Source organism: Leptopilina heterotoma, unplaced genomic scaffold (genome assembly GCF_015476425.1).
Source record: "Leptopilina heterotoma isolate Lh14 unplaced genomic scaffold, ASM1547642v1 Lhet_114, whole genome shotgun sequence".
Classification (NCBI taxonomy): domain Eukaryota; kingdom Metazoa; phylum Arthropoda; class Insecta; order Hymenoptera; family Figitidae; genus Leptopilina; species Leptopilina heterotoma.
In genome coordinates, this window is record NW_025110833.1 from 5,031,439 (window position 1) to 5,053,754 (window position 22,316).

The window sequence follows — 22,316 nt, forward strand, 5'->3', positions numbered from 1 at the left end:
TTTGTTAAATTTTTAATTTTACTTTTAGTTTTATTTATTAATTGTTTATTAAAATTTCGATTTTATTTTTGATTTATTTGTTTTTTTTAGTTTATTTATTTAAATATTATTTAACTTTCTCATTATAATTAATGCGAAAAAAATTGCCGCACTCGAGGGGAATCGAACCAAAAACCAAAGTGTCGTGCAACGTATGCACAATACCACGCAGCCACGCTGCACTTAATTCCAATTCTTGACCCCCAAATGAAAAAAAACCCCAAATTACCACAAATTATTATTGAAAAAATTATCACCTTGAATGTAAATTGATTAAAAACGAATATTATTCTCTCCAAAAGCGTATTTTAATTTTTAGTGAATATAAATAATTGAATAAACACGTATTCGGCGTAAAAACGATGCGACAGTGATTTAAAGAAAAAAAAAATAATAATCAAGTGCGAGGAGGGTATTTCGAAGATGGAAGTGGGTCGTGGAGAGCATTAAGAGTCCGCGAAACGGACTCGCTTCGGCGATCAAGTACTGTCTCTTTGGTTGTTTAGGAGCACGACACAATCATGTCAAGTGAGCAAGAAACAGAGCGCGAGATGGAAATATCCGAAACAGGTTCTTTTCTCCAATTTTTCTTTTCTTTTTTTTTATTCTCTTCTTTTGCCTGTTTTTTTTTCTTTTAGCTTTCAATATACCGAAAACTTTTATCACTTTTCTATTGTCACCGTAAAATTAGCGATTCTCCCTTTTTTTCCGATAAAAAAACGAGTTTTTTGTATATATACATGAAAGTGGAGAGGAAGATAAGTTTTTAGCACTTATGGTATTTTTGTCGTTTTTTTCTTGTCTTCTATTTTTTTAATGTTCGTTTCTGAAAAAGACGAAAAAAGAAAAAAAAATTCTCTTTTTCGTTAAAAAGAGAGATTTTTTTCTATTTTAGACTCTATTCTTTATTTTATTCTTGGTTTTATTTTTGACTCTATTTTTTACTTTATTCTTGGTTTTATTTTTGACTCTATTTTTTATTTTATTCTTGGTTTTATTTTTGACTCTATTCTTTATTTTATTCTTGGCTTTATTTTTGACCAAATTTTTTATTATTTTTTATTTTCATTATAGTAATAAAAATAAAAACAATGACAATTATTTTCATTTTATTATTATTATTATTAAAATTACAATAGTCGTGAACAGAAAATAGAAAAGAATTACCAAGATAATACATAATTAACTCTAATATTATAAATAAGAAAATTACCTATCAATAATAAATTAATTAGAAGTACTTAAAATTAATTAATATTGTTATTAATGAAATAACTGATATCAATTTTCACATGTGGGGTTTTTTTTTATTTTTTACGGGAAGTAATTTGAAGCGTAAAAAAGGGTTAGCTTCACTAAAGCGTACTTCCTCTCGTGTGCATTATGCGCGAGGGGCTTAATTGATTTTTATGATTTTCTGATGTTTCAAAGGATCGTTTAGTTTTACTATTCGTATAATTATTACTATAGAGAGACTACAATGGGAATTTGCGAAAATTACGGATTTTTATTATTTTTACGCAGAATTTATATGCTTTCAATGAATGTAAAAGAAAATACAAATACAATAACACATGTCACGTGTATATAAAGGATAAAATGCGTTCCTTTATCTATTGTGTTATAATCGTATATAAATTCAACGGCGACGCGGAAGAGTAGCTTAAGCGTAATTTCCTTTACGGACCGTGACTGATAAGTCTGATGGCAAAGCGCGAGCATATTTCCATCACAGATGTGAATTAAAGACGATAAACAAAAAAAAACAAGAAACAATGGAAAAATAAATTGTATATGAACTAGGTGGCGAAATGCGTGCATAAAATTGGAAATCATTTTTTTTTACTATTGGTTGAAACTTGAAACTATCATTAGTTCAAACTCAAACTGAAATTGATTTAACTAATTGATTAACTTTAATTGGTTAAAAATTCTAATGGTTTATACCATCACTGGTAAAAACTATAATTAGTTAAAACTAACATTGGTTTAAATTACAATTAGTTAAAACTACCATTAGTTTAAATTACAATTAGTTTAAAGGTTAAAACTACCATTGGTTAAAACTACCATTGGTTTAAACTACCATTGGTTCAAAATATTATTGATTTAAACTATTAGTGGTTCAAACTACCATTGGTTATAATTACCATTAGTTCAAACGAACAATGATTTAAATTACCATAGCAGGGCTCGAACCAGTGAAAATATTTTAAAATACGAACTTTACGGACAAAAATGAAAAATTACGGACCATTTACGAACCGAGTTATAAAATTATTATCAATTGAATTATTATTTTCAAGAATTTTTAACTAAAATTCTTCTTTAAAACGATTATTTTGAAAAATTTTCGAAAAAGTTCTTTGACAATTTTCAAATCCATTTGTTTTTGTTTACAATATTCAATTTTACGAAATTTCAATTATTCGTAAATTCTTCAATTAAACATGGATTAGAAAATATAGAATTAAAATATAATAAAAAAAATTTAATTAAACTTTTTCAAAAAAATTAATTTCAAAATTCAATTATTTCTAAAAATTCACGCTATATTGCTTTTAATATTCAATTACTATCTAAAATTTTAACTGAAATTCATTTTTAAATCCAATTTTATAAGAAAGATTCTACTAGAATTAAATTATTTAAATACAAAAATAAATAATTTATTGAATAATTGAATGTTTCATAATATTCAATTCTCATAAAGAAGTTTATCAACAAATTTATCAACAAATCTTCCAAATTAAATAAAAATAAGAACAAGATTTAAGAAATTTAATTAAAATTGTATAAAAATAATTGTAATTCTGCGATGAGTTTTATTATTTAAGAAAATAATTGAATCCGTGAAAAGAATTTTATTATTTTTGAACAATATTTAATTTTTGCGTTGAATATTATTACTCTTTGAAAATTGAATTTCTGAATTAATTTAATTATTTCATAATTGAATTTCTGCAATAATTTGTAACTTTTCCAAAATTAAATTTTCTGTTCGTGTTTTTTAACTAAAATTCTTCTATAAATGCATTATTTTTAAAAATTTTTGCAAAAGTTCTTTGAGAATTTTTAAATTCATTTGTTTACAAATAAATATTATAAAATTTCAATTATTTGTAAAGTCTTTAATTAAATATATATTAGAAAATAAAAACTTTAAATAATTTCGAAAAAAAAATCCGCAATTAAAATTTCGCAAAAAAAATTAATTCCACAGAATTGTTAGTTAAAAATATGAAAAATTCAGATTTTCAAAGATTTTAATTTGAAACCTTTTTAAAATTCAATTGTTTCTAAAAATTTACACTCTAATACTTTTAATATTCAATTATAATCTAAAATTTTAATTGAAATCAATTTTTATTAGAAAATTCTACTAGAATTCAATTATTGAAATAAAAAAAAAATTATTGAATAATTGCATGTTTTTTAAAATTGAATTCTCATAAAGAAGTTTATCAACAAATTTTTAAATAATTGAATTCTTTCGACGAATTTGAATAAAATTTTTAAGAATAATTACATTTAAGGAGAAATTCGATTAAAGTTGCATAAAAACAAATAAATAATTGAAATTCTGCGATGAGTTTTATTATTTGTGAAAATAATTCAATTCCTAAAAAGAATTTTACAATTTTCGAAAATAATTGAATCCCTGTGAAAATTCTACTATTTATTAAAATAATTTAATGATTGCGAAGAAATTTATAAAAAATTTGCAAATAATTGAATTCCTGCAAAAAGGTTTATTATTTTATGAAAATAATTAAAGGTTTGCGTAGAATTTTATTTTTTTAATAATTGAATTCTTTTGGAAAATTTTATTAAAATAGTAGATATTAAAAATCATTGCATTGAGGAAAATTTTTGAGAAAATAATTGAAATTTTGCCAAGAATTTTATTAAAATTTTTGAAAATAATTGAAATTCGGAGAAAAAGTTTATTATTTCTAAAGATAATTGAAATTTTGACGAGAATTTAAAAAAAAATTTTAAACATAATTGAATTTTTGCGATGAATTTTATGAATTTTGAAAATAATTAAATTTCTGCAATTATTTGTAACTTCTCCAAAAATTCTCCAAATTATATCGTATACAATTTAAAAACTTTTTTTGCTTTTTCAATTTAATTACGGACTTTACGGACTTTTTTTTAAAATAAATTGACTTTTACGGACTTCAAGCAAATTTACGGACCTTTACGGGATTAAACGGGTGTAAACTTCGGTGGTTCAAACTACAATTTATTCAAAGGACTATTGGTTGAAATTACCATTGATTAAAATCACAATTGCTTCAAAATGTTATTGGTTCAAACTACCATAGGCTTATTTTAAACCAATGGTAGTTTGAACCAATAACATTTTGAAGCGATTGTACTTTGAATTAATTGTAGTTTGAACCACTAGTAGTTTGAACCATTAGTAGTTTGAACCACTAGTAGTTTGAACCATTAGTAGTTTGAACCACTAGTAGTTTGAACCATTAGTAGTTTGAACCATTAGTATTTTGAACCATTAGCAGTTTGAACTAATAATATTTTGAACCAATGGTAATTGAACTAAAGGTAATTTAATCCTATGATAGTTTGAGTCAATGATAATTTAAGCCTTTGGTAGTTTGAAACAGTGGTAATGTAACCTATGTTAATTTAAACCAATAGTAGTTTGAATCACTGAAAATTTAAGCCAATGGTACAATTAAACTTTAAGTTTAAGTTAATTTCCCCCCAAAAAAACCAAAAACCGGTAAAATCCGTTTAGCTAAATTTCCATTCCGGTTTATGGTGTATGATGACTTGTCTACTTTTTTTCTTTCCCCCCTTACAACCCTGTCTATACAGCTTGTGGATCGATTGAAGTTTGTCAATTGAATGTTGAATGACTGGTTGCCTGCGCTAGCTCGGATTATTTCATCGCAATTGCAGCATTACATTTATTTTATATCACGAATTCAAAAAGTTGGAGTTGCGGACGAACTCCCGTTTTGAGGCGCGTATTTAGAGTGAAGAAGAAGAAGAAGAAACATTGCGAGAAATGTTGTGATACAGAAGAAAAATGGGAGAAAAAAGACGTATGTATTCATGGAGTGAAGCTGGTGGCCTTGCGGTAGTTTTACTGTACCGTAACGTGAGAATTTTATTGGCGTTCTCTGTCAACTTGGCAGTGAATCAAGAAATAAGGAGAGAATCATTGGGAGAGAGATCAACAACTTACGTTATCGAACGCAACCATATGTGTATTATAACAAAATCAAGTTTTTTTTTATTGTTTACTTCTTGATCGGTCAATGTTCCAAGCAGCTGTTTTCACCGCAAGATCTATCAATGAACGTTCTTCGAACTTTTCGCCGCATTAAGTTTCTACTCTCTTCTCTCTCTCTCTCTCTTTTTCTCTTTTTTTTATTTCTCTCGGCGTTCAAGATCATCATCACTTGGATTTTATGAATCTGACCCAGTTTGCCGAGGAAGGAAAGGAAAAAAAATCTTCTGATCTGCGGTGAAATGTTAGTGCAAAACGAAAAGGAAGTTTCAATAAAGAAGAACAATAAATAATTTTGAAATTTTTACACAAGAATATATGACAACGAAATGAGGAAATGAAAATTTATAAGTGAAAGTGTAGGAAAATTGGATTTCAAATTTTTTCCAGAAATTTTATACATTTCCTTCAAAATTTTATTGTTCCAAATTTCCAATAAAGGAATTCAGTTTGGTCCTACAATTTTCTTTGTTATTATTATAATTTTATTCCTACTAATTACTTACATTTATTCTTACTAATTTTTATTTTCATACTGTCATTAATTTTATTATTATTATTATTATTATTATTATTATTATTATTATTATTATTATTATTATTATTTTTAACAAAAAAAAATAATTAACTGAATTATAAATATAAAAGAAAAGGAAAAATCGAAATGAAAGAAAATTATTACATTCATTTGCGTGAAAATATTTCCACTTTCGAAAATGGAGAGAAAAATTCTCCTAAGCATGTATAAGCTGGTGGTTTATTATTAAAGCAAATGGGAACTATTGTTCACTTCGCGTCAAGTTCATTACTTATGCTGAGAAATCGTGACAATGTGCCTATAGAGAATATATATGTAAAGTATGTAACATTTTGTCACGTTCTCACACGAACTAGGTATAGGGGACCATAATAAATCATGTGTTGAATTTTATAAAAGGCAACGTGAACAATAAAAAGAAAAAAAAAATTAATGTCCGAGATTTTTCCTTGCACTTTTATATAAATATAGCTGTTAAATAGAAAAAATGTATGACAAAAAAAAACGCTATAAACAGTTCTCACTTACAATTATATTCAAGAATGCAATATTTAGGAAATGTTTCCTTTTCAATATTTTCCGAATGTATAAAAATGAAATTTCCTGCCCAAATACGATATTGGTGAAAATGTTGGAGGAAAAAAATTTTTAATGCTAACATCCTGCGTCACTTTCTTTAGAAAATTATTAACTACTAGCCAAATGTTGTATTGCACGGTTTATTGTAAACAATTTCAAGTAATTTTAATTTAAGTATTAATTAATTAATTTAAATAATAATTAAATAATTAATTTTCACTAATAATAAAATTTTTCATGAAAATTCAATTTTTAAAAAAAAATTTTTTGATTAAATTTTAAACATGAATTTAATTATTTTCATAAATAATAAAACTTATCGAATGATATCAATTATTTTTAATACTATTTTAAATTAATAATCGAAAAATTCAGTTATTTTCACAAATAAAGTTTTCCACTAGAATCCAATTATTTAAACTAATAAAATTTTCATAATATTTATTATATTTCGAGAAAATTAATTATTAATTAATTAATTAATTATTAATTTTTATTATCATAAAATTCTTATGAAGAAGTCAATTACTTTCAAAAATAATAAATTTTTTTTACAGAAATTCAATTTTTTTTGAAACATTTTAATAAACTTTTCCGCAATAATTCAATTATTTTCAAAAAATAATAAAATTTTTCTATGTAATTCAATTATTTTTGAGAATTATAATAAAATTCTTAGCAACTATTCAATTATTTTCATAAATAATAAAATTCATAGCAGGATTTCAATTATTTTCAATACAATTTTACAGTAATTATTTTTAAAAACTTAATTTCAATTCCTCGAAAAAATCAATTATTTAAAAAAATGTTTTTTTGAATATTTTTTGGAAGGATTGAATAATTATTTTCAAAAATTTAATAAAATTGTTCGAAAGAAATTAATTGTTTTAAATACAATTTTAATTAAATAATTCAATTGTTTTTTAAAATTTTAATAACATTTTTTCTAAGAATTCAATTATGTCGATAAATAAGAAAATTACTCCCGAAAATTCAATTATTTTGAGGTATTTTAATAAAATTCTTTTCAAAATTCAATTATTTTCATAAATACGAATATTCATCACAATAATTCAATTATTTTTAAAAGTAATAATTTTCTTCTTGGAATTACATTATTTTAAAAAATTCTAATAAATCGTTCGCAAGAATTCAATTATTTTCAAAAAAAAATTAATAAAATTTCTCACAGTCACTCAATTATTGACAAATTTTTTAATAGAATTCTTTGTAAAATTTAATTATCTTTAAAAACTTTTCGCAATTCAATGATTTTCAATATCTACTATTTTCATAAAATTTACAAACAGAATTCAATTATTTAAAAAATGGTTTGTAAAAATTTTCGTAATAATTCAATTCTTTTCATGAATAATAAAAATTTTCATCAATTCAATTATTTAAATTAGAATTTTGCATAAAATTATTCCAAAGAAATGAATTATTTAAAAATTTTTATAAAATTCTTCGCAAGAATTAAATTATTTTTATAAATATTAAAATTCTTTGATGAATAATAAAATTATGATTAACAAATAAATTTTGTTTATTATATGCTTCTTTCTAAAACAAATTTCATTTGACTGATCTAAATTATGCAAATTTTTCTCCTTTTTATTTATAAAAAATATGAGAAAATTGTTAATTGTTAAAAAATTATCATCAATTATTATCATTTTATGCATAATTTATATTTCTCAATAAAAATATTGTTCAGAAACTCATTCTTTTCTTTTTGTAAAAGCAGAAGCATTCTATATTCTATTCTATTTGTCAATTAAAAATTTTAATTGAATATGACATTGAAACTTTTTAAATTTTTAGAAAATAAAGGAAAAAATTTTACTCAAAAAAAATGTTCTGTTACATTTATTTACGAATTTCTTTCATTGTAAAATTATTCGAAAACATCAATAAGCTTTTTTTTGAATAAATATTTAAATATTATTTTTCCGTAGGAATTAAAATTTTTCAAAACATTCAAATTCAAATTTTTTGCAATTCAATAACTTAGAAGAATATTTTTAAAAAACATAAAGATAGCGATTGCTCCGAGTCGAAGACTCGGAGTTATCGATTTTTTCATGTTTTATAAATAATTAAAGATGACCGAGTGATAAAATCATTGTTTTATATTATAAGAATATTATTACAGTAACTTTTTCAAAATTATTTTCATCATTTCAAATTATTATTTTTTACAATTTTTAATTATTTTTTATAAAAATAATTGAATTCCTTAAAAAAAACTTTTATTATTTATGAAAATAATTGAATAATTGCGGAGGAATTTATAAAAAATTTGTAAATAATTGAATTCCGGAGAAATTTTTTTATGAAAATAATTTGTTTGCGTAATATTTTTGGGAAATTGAAATTGATTTGAAAATAATTGAACTTTGGAAAAGAATTTTGTTATTAAAGATATAAAATATTTTAATTGTAATAATTTTTGTTATAAAAGATAATTGGGATTTTGAATAGAATTTTTTTTAAATTTGAAATATTTTTATATTTTAACAAAATTTACAGGAAATAAAAATTTCCACAAAATTCGAAGAAAAAATTTATGTAATTAATTATGTAAAATAATTTTTCTTTTTTATTATTCTACAGTTCTGAATGTTGCTGGTGGAAAAGCGCCGATGCAGTCGAGCAGTGCGGACGGCGGAATTCCACAGCGTGCCGTGGATGGAAGTAGCGGGCAAATTTATTCACCTCAAACTTGTACATTGACAAGGGCCGAGCCAAGGCCCTGGTGGTATGTCAATCTTCTCGAGCCTTATATGGTTCAATTGGTGCGACTCGACTTTGGCAAATCTTGTTGCGGTAAGTGCAAAATCTATTTAGATTATCATTCACATTTTTCTCAATTATATACCATAAATTCCCTAAAATTACCAAAAAATGAAATTTTTACCTAAAAAGCCTCAAAAATCCAAAAAAATTGAAAAAATATTTTCCATTTTCAAAAATACGGTAAAGATAAATGCAAACAAATTTTTTTCTTTTTAAAAAACATCTGCGGCCGTATTTTTGGTTCACAAAAGTAAAAAAAAAAGTATCATAAAGATGCAGTTAAAATTTTTTTCTTTTTTTGTAAAATATCGTAAAGATAAATGCAGGGCAAATTTTTTCCTTTTTCGAAAAATATCATGAAGATAAATGCAGGTCAATCTTAATCTTTTTTTTTTTTTGAAAAAATAAGTGCGCACGATATGTGCATGTGCGTTTCTTGGTAATTAATTATAGGAACAAGAAAAAATTAATATTTCGAATTATCATGTTGACTTAAAATTACCGATGAGAAAACAAATTGATAACCGTTGCAAATCACGCGATAAATTTATTTCTCTCGAACTTTCTAAGTATATATAAATATATACACACTAAGGAAGATGAAATAGCAGAGGGTATTTCAATATCACGTAATGGGGAGTCATTAATTTTTGACGTAAACTAGTTTTTTAATTCTTATTGACAATAATAATAGCAACAAAAATGTAAATAAATCAATCTAATAATAATAATAATAAATAATAATTCACTGTTTATCTAAAGATATATAGCTACTACTATTTCCACTACTATTCCTATTGCTTCTACTGCAATTGCTGATACTATTATTATTACTGTTGCTACTACTATTGCTACTATTATTACTGCTACTATTTTTATTGCTACTATTGTTACTAATACTATTTTTATTTTACTACTGTTACTATTAATACTACTATTTTTCTTAGTAGTAGGAACGGTAGTAAAATTGCTACTATTGTTACTAATACTATTTTTGTTTCACTACTGTTACTACTACTTTTTTTCTTAGTAGCAGTAACGGTAGTAAAATTGACACTATTGTTACTAATACTGTTTTTATTTTACTACTATTTTTCTTAGTAGTAGCAACGGTAGTAAAATCGACATTATTATCACTGATACTATTTTCATTGCTACTATTGTTACTAATACTATTTTTATTTTACTCTTGTACTTTTACTATTTTTCTTAGTAGTAGTAACGGTAGTAAAATTTCTACTATTGTTACTAATACTATTTTTATTTTACTACCGTTACTACTACTATTTTTCTTAGTAGTAGCAACGGTAGTAAAATTGCCGCTATTATCACTGATACTATTTTTATTGCTACTGTTGTTACTAATACTATTTTAATTTTACTACCGTTACCACTACTAAGAAAAATAGTAGCAGTAACGACAGTAAAATAAAAATAATATTAGTAACAATAGTAGCAGTAATAATCGTAGCAATAGTAACAGTAATAGTAGTAGTAGTAACAGTAGTAAAATAAAAATAGTATTAATAATAATAGTAGCAGTAATAATAGTAGCAGCAATAGTAGTAGAAGCAATAGTAATATTAGTAGGAGTAGTAGCAGCAACAGTAATAGTAGCAGCAATAATAGTAGAAGCAATATTAAAACATTAAAAGTAATTAATACTATTAATAGAAACAGTAGTAGGAACAGTAGTAACAATAGTAATAGTCCTAATAATAATAAAAAGTGTTTATATACTCAAAGTTACGGTATAAAGCTTTTAACGGTACAAATTGTCTGTGCGTCTAGTCTTGTTGTTTTCTATTATGACGTTGATTTTAATGACGCATAAGGATATATATAAGTGTTTGAAACAACTGGGTTTTTACGTTTGGGATCTTCCTCCTTTAGCACGAGCTTGTCATTTATTCTTAATGAAAACACTTTATTTTTGTAATACTTTATTATAAGTCGCACAAATAGTAGTGGAGAAAATTTCATAAATATATACTCTTTTATAAACTGGCATTATCTACAAACTTGGCCGTCACAAGTGATTTTCTTTTTAGCCTCACAGAAATTAGTGTAATTTATAGTTTAACGAGAAAACTAATTATTTTCCGTATATTATAAAATAAATAGTTTTCTTTTCTGTGTCGCGAGCCGGATACTAAAAAACAAAGGTTTATTTACATTGGTATTTTTAATTTGTAGGCAATTATCAATATAGTTCATATTACAAATAATAGTTCAAAAATTATTAATAGTTCAAATTATTATTGGTTAAAACCATCAACAGTTCCAATTATTTTTGGCTAAAACCATGAACAGTTCAAACTTTAATTGGTTCAAATTCAAACTACCATTGGTTCAAGCTACCATTGGCTGAAAATATAATTTGTTCAAACTACCATTGGTTTAAATTACCATTGGTTCAAACTAACATTGGTTTAAATTACCATTTGTTCAAACTAACATTGGTTTAAATTACCATTGGTTCAAACTAACATTTGTTTAAACTACCATTGGTTCAAACTACCATTGATTTAAAGTAGCATTGGTTCAAACTAACATTGGTTTAAATTACCATTGGTTCAAACTAAAATTGATTTAAATTACAATTGGTTCAAACTAACATTTGTTTAAACTACCATTGGTTCAAACTACCATTGATTTAAAGTAGCATTGGTTCAAACTAACATTGGTTTAAATTACCATAGGCTTAATTTGAACCAATAGTAGTTTAAACCAATAATATTTTAAACCAAGGGTGATTTTAGTTTTAAATAGTAGTTTAAACCAATGGTAGTTTGAACCAATTAAAAATTAAACCATTGGTATTTTGAATCACTAGTAGTTCAAACCAATAATATTTGGAACCAATGACGCTTTTAATCAATGGTAATTTAAGCCAATGATAGTTTAAATCAATTATAGTTGTTATTATATAGTTATTTATATAGTTATTAGTTTAATTTAATAAAAAACTTGAAATTACCATTAGTTCAAAGTCTATCACCAATACTCGAAACCACAATTGGTACAAAAATTATCATTGAGATATTTTACAGAAGAAAATCATACAAACCTTTCTTAATGTTGTTTATAACCTAGTTCAGTTATAAACGAAGAAAAATATTCTAAATCGATTAGCGAAGAGAAAACCGAGCAATGATTCAATTTTATGATATTCGATACACTTTGATTTTTGTGAAATGAAACAATAAGATTGGAAAAATCGATCCACTTGATGTCAAAAGAATATATCTTGTCAGAATAATTGAAAGTGAATGTAAATCGCACTTGAATCAATTTCGTTACGGTATTAAAGCGTCAATTCTCGAGACAAAAACAAGAGAAGACAATAATTTATTACTTTGAGAAATTAATTATTAAAATTTAATTAATTGTTTTTATTTACATTTTACAATATGAAAATTATATTTATTGAATTATTTCAATAAATTATTTCATTCAATATAAAAAATAATTGGAAATTTATTAGAAAAGTAATTTTGAAAAATTTTTCTCTTAATTTTAATTAATTAACAGTTTCTCTCTCTCTCTCTCTCTCTCTCTCTTAGTTAAAAAAAATTCCAAAGAGGATAAAATAATTTAATCAGAAATTATTTTTTAATAGTCTAATTATTTAATTAGAAATTAAATAGTAAATGTTTAATTATTACATAGAAACAAAATTTTACCTGAAAGAGCAATTACCTAGTTTCTCTAGAATTTTAATTTTAACTTTTAATTTTAACGACAAGTATTTTAACTGAAAGTATTTTAATTAAAAATATTTTTAAGTAAACGTATTTTTAAAGAAAAATATTTTATTTTCTCTCAAAATTTGAATTAGTAAAAATACTTTCAGTTAAAAATACTTCTAGTTAAAAATATTTTTAGTTAAATTACTTTTAGCTCAAAATAGTTTAAGTTAAAATATTTTTAGTTAAAAATATTTTTAGTAAAAATACTTTCAGTTAAAAATACTTCTAGTTAAAAATATTTTTAGTTAAATTACTTTTAGCTCAAAATAGTTTTAGTTAAAATATTTTTAGTTAAAAATATTTTTAGTTAAAATACTTTTAGTTAAAAATACTTCTAGTTAAAAATATTTTTAGTTAAAATGTTTTTAGTTAAAAATATTTTTAGTTAAAATTTTTTTTTAGTGAAATTAAAATTAAATTAAATTAAATTATTTTAGCTGAAAGAGTAATTAGTTTCTCTAGAATAGTGAATATTTTAATTGAATCAACTGAAAATTTCGCTAATTTAATGAAATTTATAGTTGTTACAGGTAAAAACTTGTTTTCTGTATAAAAAAACCTGTAGAAAACGTTTAGAAATTAAATAATAAAAGATTAAATAATTATCAATTAAAGAAACAAGAGAACAAAATTTTTAAATAAAAAAATATTTAACTGAGACGAAAAATTCTTGAGGTTTAATAAAAAGTAATTTTCTGTGTTTATTTATTTTTTATTTATTTGATTCAGAATTTTATTGCAAAAACAAAATTAATTTTCAAGAGACGACCATTTTCTGTTTTTTTTTTGTGGGGGATAAATGAAGACGATTTTCAAAGACATTTTTAATAAAACGATTCACTGAACTTGACAACTTTTTTTGTTGTTGAAAAAATTGACCTAAAAATAACTCCACCTTTTTTTTCTTCCCTTCCAAATAAATTCACTTAACTTTTTTTCCTCTTCTTTCTATTAGTCACCATTGTGAATTTAAAAGTTCTGTACCTAATTTCAATCCTACTTTCCATAGTTATGAAGCAAATTGATGGCAATTTTAACGTCGCGGATTGTCGATTTGTGAAAAGATCGCATCAATTGCAACGAGCCATGAAATCTCATAATAAATTGAGAGCTCATCGTCAATATACCATAGTATAATAATAATAACTAAAGTATTTTTCAAGAGCATGTTTTTAACTTTTAAGATTAGAAACTTTTCTTCAAGTTTAGAGAGAAAAAGAGAAAAAGGAAGAGGAGAGGGAGAGAGAAAGATAAAAGTGAGAATCTTTCACTTTCGATTGTTGAAAAATTTCTTATTATTACACATTTAAAATTCACGTGGCACGCTCATTTCCCGCGAGTGAGTCCCTTGACTTCTCTCACCATCGAGAAGAGAGTTCACTAAACGCTTTTCATGAATGAGGGAAATTTTTTTTTTCTCGAATAATAATATTTATATACCCATATAATTTTTCTTTCACATTCGGAAGCAATTTGTTAGAAAGCTACTGTATAATATATGTATATATGATTTATTTCACATTATATTATATACTTTTTGTGGTCGCTTTTTTTCCATATTTTTTCTATAGTTAATTTATTGTAATTTTTAAATTATATTCATTTTTTTAAAAATAACCCTACACTTCAGTATTTTAATGTATGTAATTTTGTTTTCTAAATTTTTTCACTTTTTCCTTTAATATTTATTGTATTCTTTGAAATTAAATAACACAGTAATTATTTTATTATAAAGAAATTATTGTGGGGATAGAAATTGTTTACAATTTGCTAAATGATTTTTAATCATTTCAAATTTTCTAACCTTTTAATTTTAAATTTAAATAATTTTAAACTTTTAAAAAAAAATTTAAAAATTTAACTTTTTAAAAAAAATCGAAAAATGTAACAACAAAAAAGTTCTCGTAGAGTTGAGAATAAATTTTTTTTTTCAATGAACCAAAAATACGTTTCTTTTTTCTGCGTATATATAGAAGTTCAAGTTATATGCTCTTTAAAAGACACTGCTTACCGTTACTTCTATTTTCTATTTACAAAAAAAAGTAGTCTGATACGGTTAAGTTCTTTTTTAAATAATGCTCTATATTATTCTCTTTTAACGGAAAATACGGTTACTTTTCATTTTTTTTTTTTGCGCCACCAAAACATGTACATATACTACATGACAATTTGTTTCTTGTTCACTATATACATATACAAATACATTTTTATATGATCAATCAATCTGTCTTTTTTTTTTTTTGCTCGACAGTTTCACAATTTTAATCATTTTCAAATTTACCGGTTCCGGAAGGGAACAATTGAAAAATTAATGGACTTTCGAAATCATAGCTTTATTTCTATTATGTTTGTTGTATTTTTCGTATAGTTAGCGGGGAGAATCGAATTTAAAATTTGGTTCGATTTTTATAATTTATTAATTTATAATTTACTTTATTCATTTCACTTAATTTATTTCTTTTTATACTGTAATTTAAATTTTGGTGATTGATTTTTTGCTTCTGGATTTTTAATATTTTACTAATAAATTGTAATTTTTTTTAAGCTAAAAATATTTCAACTACAAATATTTCAACTACAAGTATTTTAACTAAAAGTATTTTATAACTCAAAATATTTTTAAGTAAAAGTATTTTTAAATAAAAATATTCTTAAATAGAAATATTTTATTTTCTCTCAAAATATGAATTAGTAAAAATACTTTTAGTTAAAAATACTTCTTGTTAAAAACATTTTTAGTTAAAATAATTTTAGTTCAAAATAGTTTTAGTTAAAATACTTTTAGTTCAAAATAGTTTTAGTTAAAATACTTTTAGTTCAAAATATTTTTAGTTAAAATTCTTTTAGTTAAAATACTTTTAGTTCAAAATATTTTTAGTTAAAATACTTTTAATTAAAATACTTTTAGTTAAAAATACTTCTAGTTAAAAATATTTTAAGTTCAAATACTTTTAGTTAAAAATAGTTTTAGTTAAAATACTTCTAATTAAAATATTTTTAGTTAAAATACTTTTAGTTAAAATACTTTTAGTTAAAAATACTTCTACTTAAAAATACTTTTAGTTAAAATGTTTTTAGTTAAAAATATTTTTAGTTAAAACTTTTTTTTTAGTGAAAAATGTTTTTATTTAATTAAAATACTTTTAGTCATAAAATAAAAATAAAATAAAATAAAAATTATAAAACACACTAAATTTATAAATTATAAAAAGTATTAAAATTGAAATTTGTTTACTTTATTTATTTAATTATAATTGTTAGGAAAATATAATTGACAAAATTGCCAAAAGAAAAAGAAAAAAAGAAAAAAAAGTGAACTGTAAAGTGCGAAAAGGAGAATATTTAAATAAGTTTGTATTTTGTGGTATGGAAATGGAATATAGTAGCAAATGCATTGGGCACGAAGAAGTGGCCTGTTTAGTCATGGTTCAGTTCAATCGCGATGCATAACGATATACCCACAAGTCCACGCTTTTGGTCTTGTGTTCAAATTGCCACTACCTGTGTTGCGTATATTCAACGAGCACTGTCACGCATGAGAACAAAAATCAAATATAATCAAATTAAAGTAGAAGAAAAGAAAAAAAATTTTCAACCTTTTTCCTCTCCAAATTATGCCATTTAGTATTTTTCTCTGATAATTATTCTTAAAATTTTTTAATAAAATTGAATTTTTGCAAAGTTTTTTTGAAAATTCTGAAAAATGAGATTTTTAAAATTTTTTAATTCTATTGTTTCAAGATAATTGAATTTTTATAAACAGATAATTGAAAATTTTTTGAAATAATTGAAATTTCTTTACATTCTATTAAAAATAATTAAATTTTTTTTAAAAGAATTTCATTTAAATTTTTCGCAAATAATCAATGGAAGTTAGTGCTCGTAATTATAATTTTATTTTTAAAAATTTCTTTGCAATATATTCAATTATTTTCATAAATAGTAGAACTCATTGCAGAATTTCAATTATTTTTAATACAATTTTAATCGAATTCCTCGAAAATGTAATTATTCTTAAAATTTAAAAATTTTCATCAAAGAAATTCATGAAACTGTAAAAAAAATTCCTCTCAATAATTCAATTATTTCTATAAATAGCAAAATTTTTCAGATTTACTAAAGTCTTTTGAATATTATTTTTAAAAGAATTATTCACAAGAATTGAATTATTTTCATAAATTTTCATAAAAGTCTAAAAAAACAATTCAATTATTTTCAAATGTAATAAAATTCTTCGCAGACATTCAATTATGTTTAAAAATTTTTTTAAATTCTCCTCAAAAATTGAATTCTCTTTATAAATAATTCAATTGTTCCCCATAATTCAATTATTTTCAAAAATTCTAATAAAATTCTACTCAAACATTTAATTGTTTTCATAAATAATAACATTCTTTGGAAGGAATCAATTTCTTTATAAATAGTAAAATTCTTTGTAGAAATTCAATTAGTATCAATAAATTTTAATAAAATTGAATTAATCAAATTTTCAATAATTCTAATTATGAACAGACAAGATTATTTTAAAAAATTAAAAGAATTCTTTGTTTAATTCAATTATTTTCCAAATTTTTAATTAAATTGATTAAAAAAACATTATTTTCAAAAAATTTAAAGAAACTCGTCAAAAAATTTAATTTTTCATAAAACTCTAATAAAAATTTTGTAGATTTATTTATGTTCAAAATAAAATAAATTTAATGAGGAAAAAAAACCGGGAAAAATTAGAACAAAGCTGGAAAAAACCGTGAATTTTGTTGAATGAAAATAGTAGACACCCTGTAAACTCTACCAAATTGTTTATTTCTCTTTTTTATTTAAACAGAAATGTTAAAAATACTTTTACTTTAAAATATTTTCAGTTGAAAATTATTTTAGTTTTAGTTAAAAATATTTTCAGTTAAAATCAGGACTTTTAGTTAAAATACTTTTAGTTAAAAATATTTTTTGTTAAAATACTGTTAGTTAAAAATATTTTCAGTTAAAATTAGGACTTTCAGTTAAAATACTTTTAGTTAAAAATATTTTTAGTTAAAATACTTTTAGTTAAAATACTTTTAGTTAAAAATATTTTTTGTTTAAAATACTGTTAGTTAAAAATATTTTCAGTTAAAATTAGGACTTTCAGGTAAAATACTTTCAGTTAAAAATATTTTTAGTTAAAATACTTTTAGTTAAAATACTTTTAGTTAAAAATATCTTTAGTTAAAGTACTTTTGGTCAAAATATTTTTAATTGAAAATTATATTATATAGAATTAAAAAAATATAGAATTTTTTTCTACATATAAAGTAAATAAACATAAGTAATATTTTTTACTATTTGGTTACTTCTCTTTTGCTGTACAGGAAAGATTGTAAAAAATAAAAAACTATTATTTTTCTATAAAATAGAAAAGAATGATAGAATATAGAATATTGAAATTAGTAATAGGAAAAAAATAAAAAATAAAAAAATAAAATAAGAAAAAAAATAAAATCAAAGAGGAAGTAGTGAAAAAAAAGAAAAAAAGAAATAAACGTTCCTTTATGTACACTGGTAATGTATCATTGATTTCGAAATGCAATGGATATTGGAGTGCGACTCTGTGCACTTTGTGTGTGCTTTCACTTGCTATTTAGACACACCGAAATACTTTTGCGTTATATAGGGAAAAACATGAGTGAATTCTGTGAGAGTATATGTATGTATATATAGTATTTGGTCAGATAGTATCATCTTGAACAAGCCATTGCCCAAGTACTCCATCTCCTGACCCACTAAGCATTTCAACTGTAACCTGACCGAAGAGTAACCGGCAAGCACCCATGGTTTTCAATTATATAGCCTTCTCCTCATTTTCTTTCCCATAATCTCTGCATTTAACCTGTCCTGAAACTTGTACTGTGCGATAAGAACAAAAAAAAAAAAAAAAAAATAGAAAAGAAAAGAAAGAGCAGCAGAAATTTCTTTTTTAATGGTTTCATTTTTTTCCGTTTCTTTTTCTTCTTCTATTCTCATAATCTGATAAGAATAGTTCAAAATTACTAATTTGCTGGTCCAATAATTGTGTGAATTAATATTTTAATTTATGTTTATAATTATATACGAGTTCCATCTCCGATGATTTAATTCTTAATTTTGTATTATGTTTTCGTATTCTAATTTCTAATTTATATTTTAGAATATTATAATTACTATATTCGTATAAATGCGTAACAATTTGTCTGAGTAAAAAATATTTTTTCTACTCGAACACGATTCAATGGCTATTAACTAACAAAATAATTTTACAGATTTAAAAATTCCTTTTTAGTAGGTAAATAATTTTTATTATCAAATTCCTTAGTTCATGAAACGACTATTTAAGTAAATTAATTGTCGTTAAATTAATTGAGAAAAAATTAATTGTCTGACCAAAAATTATTTATTCTACTTAGAAAGTTAATATTGTCCTTAATAAAATATACTATTTTTAATTAAAAATTATTTTTCTGTAATATGTTTGTAATGTGTATATTTTTCTGTAATCTGTTTTGCATATTATCAAAAACTTAAATATAAAGTTTACACTTGAAGTAAACTTTGTCTTATCAAAAACTGTCTCTACTACTTAAAAGGAAAATATTTGCTATTTATTATTTTCAAAAATTGATGAGTTCAGAAACTTGACTCTTTACTAAAAATTGTTTATTTTTTACATTTTTTCATTGAATCAAGCAAAATTTACAGTTAGAAAAAAATGTCTGACTAACAACTACTGTTTCTACTTTGAGAGAAAAAATTCCTATTGGAAATAATTTTGTGTACATGAGCACTTTTTTTGGGGGGCAGAGAAATAGTTTCAACATTTTTTTCCTACATAATTGATACGTAATATGAGAAAATAATTTTGTCTGACCAAAAACTACGGTTTCTACTTAAAAAGATAAAAAAATTCGTATCCACAATAATTTTGTCAACGTTGAAACTTTTTTTGACCCGAAAGAAATAATTTCTAAATTTTTTCCTACAGAATTGATACATAATCTGAAAAAAAATTTGTCTGACCAATAACTACTGTTTCTACTTGAAAAGATAAAAAATTCGTATCGAAAATAATTTTGTCAACATTGGAACTTTTTTTAGCCGGAAAGATATAGTTTCTAAATTTTTTTCTACAGAATTGATACGTAATCTAAAAAAATAAGCTTGTCTGACTAAAAAATACTGTTTCTACTTAAAAACATATAAAACATTCCTATACCCAAAATAATTTTGTCCACTTGATAACTAACTTTGTCAGGAGAAAAATATTTTGTACATTTTTTCCCAACGAAACAAATGCATAAATGAAAAAATTGGTTTGTCCAACCAAAAACTACCGTTTCTACTTAAAAATCGAAAAAAAGTTAAAATATTGACTATAAAAGAAGATTTTTCTAATTTCAATGAAATTTTTTCTAAAGAAGAATTTTTCTATAAAGTTTTCATTCAACAAAATAAGTAAACAACGAAAACAAGTGCGTCTGACTAAAAAGTGATTTTTATACTTGAAATAAAAAATTTTTTTATTCGAATAAACGTTGTCTACGTTAAAACTACTTTTTGCCAGAGAAAAGTAATTTATTAATGTTCCTTACCCATGAAATAAATATAATTAAAAAAATTAGATTGTCTGACCAAAAAAGACATTTTCTACTTAAAAATAAAATTTGCATTTAAAAATAATTTTGTCTACACAAAAATTATTTTTTACCGGAGAAAAATAGTTTTGTATATTTTGTAACAAAGGAAACAATTTCGCAACTGAAAAAATTACCTTGTCTGACCAAAAAAGACATTTTCTACTTAAAAATCAAATTTGTATTTAAAAATAATTTTGTCTACATAAACATTACTTTTTGCCAGAGAAAAATAGTTTGTATATTTTTTAACCAAGGAAACAAACTCGCAACTGAAAAAATTACATTGTCTGACCAAAAAAGACATTTTCTACTTAGAAATAAAATATTTACATTTAGAAATAATTTTGTCTACGTAAAAACTAGTTTTTACCAGGGAAAATTAGTTCGTATATTTTTGAACCAAGAAAACAATTTCGAAACTGAAAAAATTCCATTGTCTGACCAAAAAACAGCTTTTCTACTTAAAAATAAAATATTTTCATTTAAAATTAATTTTTTATACGAAAAAACTTCTTTTTGCAAGAGAAAAATAGTTTGTATATTTTTTAACCAAGGAAACAAATTCGCAACTGGAAAAAGTACCTTGTCTGACCAATAGAGACATTTTCTATACTTTAAAATAAAATATTTGCATTTAGAAATAATTTTGTCAACGTAAAAACTAGTTTTTGCCGGAGAAAATTAGTTCGTATATTTTTGAACCAAGGAATCAAATACATAATTTAAGAAATGTGCTTGTCTGACCAAAAAACGGCTTTTCTACTTAAAAATAAAATATTTGCATTTAAAAATAGTTTTGTCTACGTGATCACTATTTTTTGTTAGCAAAAAATCTTAAAAAATTTTTTTTTCTAACAAAACAAATACGTAACTGAAAAACTTAGCTTGTCTGACCGAAAACGAGCTTTTCTACTTAAAAACAGAATATTTCGATTAAGTAACAATTTTGTCTTCATAAAAGTACTTCTTTTTGCCGGAGAAAAATAGGTTCTAAATTTCTTATCTAAAGAAATGAATATTATTAAAGGATCAAAACTGTCTGACCAACAAATGCTTTTTCTACTTAAAAAGAAAATATTCTTGAAAAATATTTTTCCCCAATTTGAAAAGTACTTTTTTGTCAGGGAAAAATACCCTTTCATTTCTGACCTTAGTTGAAATAAATTTTATTCCATAAAAGTAAGTTTGTCTGACCAATAACTACCATTTCCACTTGAAGAGAGCGACACCATGAGTTTTTCTATTTAAAAATATAATAATAATAATCTATTGAACAGGTACATTTTTTTTTTTCCTAGAATCACTACCTTTAGTATTAATTTCAATCAAATTTGATATTTACTGTAGCAAAATAATTAATTTTCTAAATTTTTTTTTAAGGTGACGGTGTTCCTGGCACCATTGTCGTAAGGGTCGGTAACAATCGACCGGACCTCGGGACAAATCCAATTTGCAATCGTTACACAGGACCCTTGGAAGGTGGTCAACCATTATTTTTGCCATGTAATCCACCCATGCCAGGTGCTTTTGTTTCTGTTCATCTCGAAGCTGCCTCTCAAAATCAAATTCCCGTTCAACTTTCACTCTGTGAAGCTTTCGTCTACACTGATCAGGTAATTATTCTCAAATTATTAGCAATTTATATTTTCAATCATTTTTTGAATAATAATATCTAAATAATGAAGAATTTA

General features: G+C 23.4%; 1 protein-coding gene across 1 annotated transcript in view; it reads left to right on the forward strand.

The window, feature by feature from the left end:
• The window catches only part of LOC122508627, a 68,279-nt gene that overhangs the window by 29,633 nt on the left and 16,330 nt on the right, over positions 1-22,316 (forward strand). The window contains exons 3-4 of the mRNA XM_043622090.1: positions 9,045-9,257; positions 22,006-22,238. Coding sequence (XP_043478025.1) covers positions 9,045-9,257; positions 22,006-22,238 — 446 coding nt within the window. The remainder of the gene's footprint in view (positions 1-9,044; positions 9,258-22,005; positions 22,239-22,316) is intronic.